The 2,612-nt window shown below is 48.6% G+C and overlaps 1 protein-coding gene across 1 annotated transcript; it reads left to right on the forward strand.

Annotated features, from left to right (window-relative positions):
* The first annotated feature begins 548 nt into the window (after positions 1-548).
* On the forward strand, positions 549-2,300 carry LOC124273199 (mucin-6-like). Its single transcript, XM_046708418.1, has one exon. The coding sequence runs from the start codon at positions 549-551 to the stop codon at positions 2,298-2,300; it is 1,752 nt and encodes a 583-aa protein (XP_046564374.1).
* Positions 2,301-2,612: the final 312 nt, after the last annotated feature.

Genomic DNA, 2,612 nt, shown 5'->3' on the forward strand with positions numbered 1-2,612 from the left:
CCACTGGTTTTCTCAGCATGAAACCTGAAGGATCCGTTCTGATGGATGTTGTCTTCTTCAACCATCTTCTGTGGGGCACGACACTGTTTTGGTGTGATGTCATGTCGCCACCTATTAATGAGTGTGTATCCCATGCTTCATATTATACTGACTGGCTTATTGAGGCCATCGAGTGAGTTGGGCTTTACGCTGCTTTACTTTAACGTTATAGAAATAACAGAAGTTTGGTATCATCATTGCCATTTGACATAGTCATTGACAATGCATTATCTAACTAGATGGCGGTAAAATACATAGTTTAACAGTGCCTTAACTACTTTATTTCCTTATCGTAAGCGTTGACGATAGAACAAAACTTGTGTTGCCACAGGTCGTCTACACTGCTTCGCCAGGACACACCTGTCATCCTAAAACATAATTGGAAACATGTGCCATCCACGAACTGTACAGCACTAGAACCAGAAAGGTATCATACCAAGCACCCTACAACAGCAGGAGACACGTATCATCCCATGCACCCTACAACAGCAGGAGACATTTATCATGCCATGCACCATACGACAGCAGGAGACAGGTATCATCCCAAGCACCCTACAACAGCAGGAGACAGGTATCATCCCAAGCACCCTACAACAGCAGGACACATGTATCATCCCAAGCACCCTACAACAGCAGGAGACACGTATCATCCCAAGCACCCTACAACAGCAGGAGACACGTATCATCCCAAGCACCCTACAACAGCAGGAGACAGGTATCATCCCAAGCACCCTACAACAGCAGGAGACAGGTATCATCCCATGCACCCTACAACAGCAGGAGACAGGTATCATCCCAAGAACCCTACAACAGCAGGAGACATGTATCATCCCAAGCACCCTACAACAGCAGGAGACAGGTATCATCCCGTGCACCCTACAACAGCAGGAGACACGAATCATCCCAAGCACCCTACAACAGCAAGACACATCCTACAACAGCAGGAGACAGGTATCATCCCAAGCACCCTACAACAGCAGGAGACAGGTATCATCCCAAGCACCCTACAACAGCAGGAGACAGGTATCATCCCAAGCACCCTACAACAGCAGGAGACAGGTATCATCCCAAGCACCCTACAACAGCAGGAGACAGGTATCATCCCAAGCACCCTACAACAGCAGGAGACAGGTATCATCCCAAGCACCCTACAACAACAGGGGAAGGTATTATCCAAGCACCCTACAACAGCAGGAGACATGTATCATCCCAAGCACCCTACACAGCAGAGACAGGTATCATCCCAAGCACAGCAGTATCATCCCATGCACCCATCCCATGCACCCTACAACAGCAGGAGACACGTATCATCCCAAGCACCCTACAACAGCAGGAGACAGGTATCATCCCAAGCACCCTACAACAGCAGGAGACAGGTATCATCCCAAGCACCCTACAACAGCAGGAGACATGCAGGAGACAAGTATCATCCCAAGCACCCTACAACAGCAGGAGACAGGTATCATCCCAAGCACCCTACAACAGCAGGAGACAGGTATCATCCCAAGCAGGAGACAGGTATCATCCCAAGCACCCTACAACAGCAGGAGACTGAGACACAACAGCAGGAGACATGTATCATCCCATGCACCCTACAACAGCAGGAGACAGGTATTATCCAAGCACCCTACAACAGCAGGAGACATGTATCATCCCAAGCGCCCTACAACAGCAGGAGACAGGTATCATCCCAAGCTACCTACAACAGCAGGAGACAGGTATCATCCCAAGCACCCTACAACAGCAGGAGACATGTATCATCCCAGGAGACATGTATCATCCCATGCACCCTACAACAACAGCAGGAGACAGGTATCCAAGCACCCTACAACAGCAGGAGACCTACAACAGCAGGAGACACAGGTATCATCCCATGCACCCTACAACAGCAGGAGACAGGTATCATCCCAAGCACCCTACAACAGCAGGAGACAGGTATCATCCCATGCACCCTACAACAGCAGGAGACAGGTATCATCCCATGCACCCTACAACAGCAGGAGACAGGTATCATCCCATGCACCCTACAACAGCAGGAGACAGGTATCATCCCAAGCACCCTACAACAGCAGGAACCATGTGTCATCCCAAGCACCCTACAACGCCAGGAAACATGCATCATCCCAGCACCCTACGTATACTACACCAGGAAACACGTATCGCCCTCCGCACTTCGGCACCAAGCTACAATAGTGACCTCCCCGTGCATCATCGCACCAATGTCTGCCATCCTAATGCGCTACTTCATCAAGTGGTTGTGACAGTATACACAGTATACCATTCCATATACACTTAGTGATCACGTCAGTCGTTTCAGATCTGTACACTAAAGTAACGATATTACACTACACAACAGTGCTGTAGATGCTCGGATTAACTGGAGTGATGAATGCTCATGAGAATTGCTGTTTGACGTGTGCTCGTGAACGAGGTGTCTGGCACAACAATTTCTGATCCCCAGTCACCACCGGCAGGAAATTAATCAGACTATGATATCTTTTACTTGATACATATTGCATCTTGCTGTTCAATCTGTCCGTCATTTGTCACACAGAAGATTAAGAATATCTTAC

Source organism: Haliotis rubra, unplaced genomic scaffold (genome assembly GCF_003918875.1).
Source record: "Haliotis rubra isolate DU_JTF1 unplaced genomic scaffold, ASM391887v1 Scf178, whole genome shotgun sequence".
Taxonomy (NCBI): Eukaryota; Metazoa; Mollusca; class Gastropoda; order Lepetellida; family Haliotidae; genus Haliotis; species Haliotis rubra.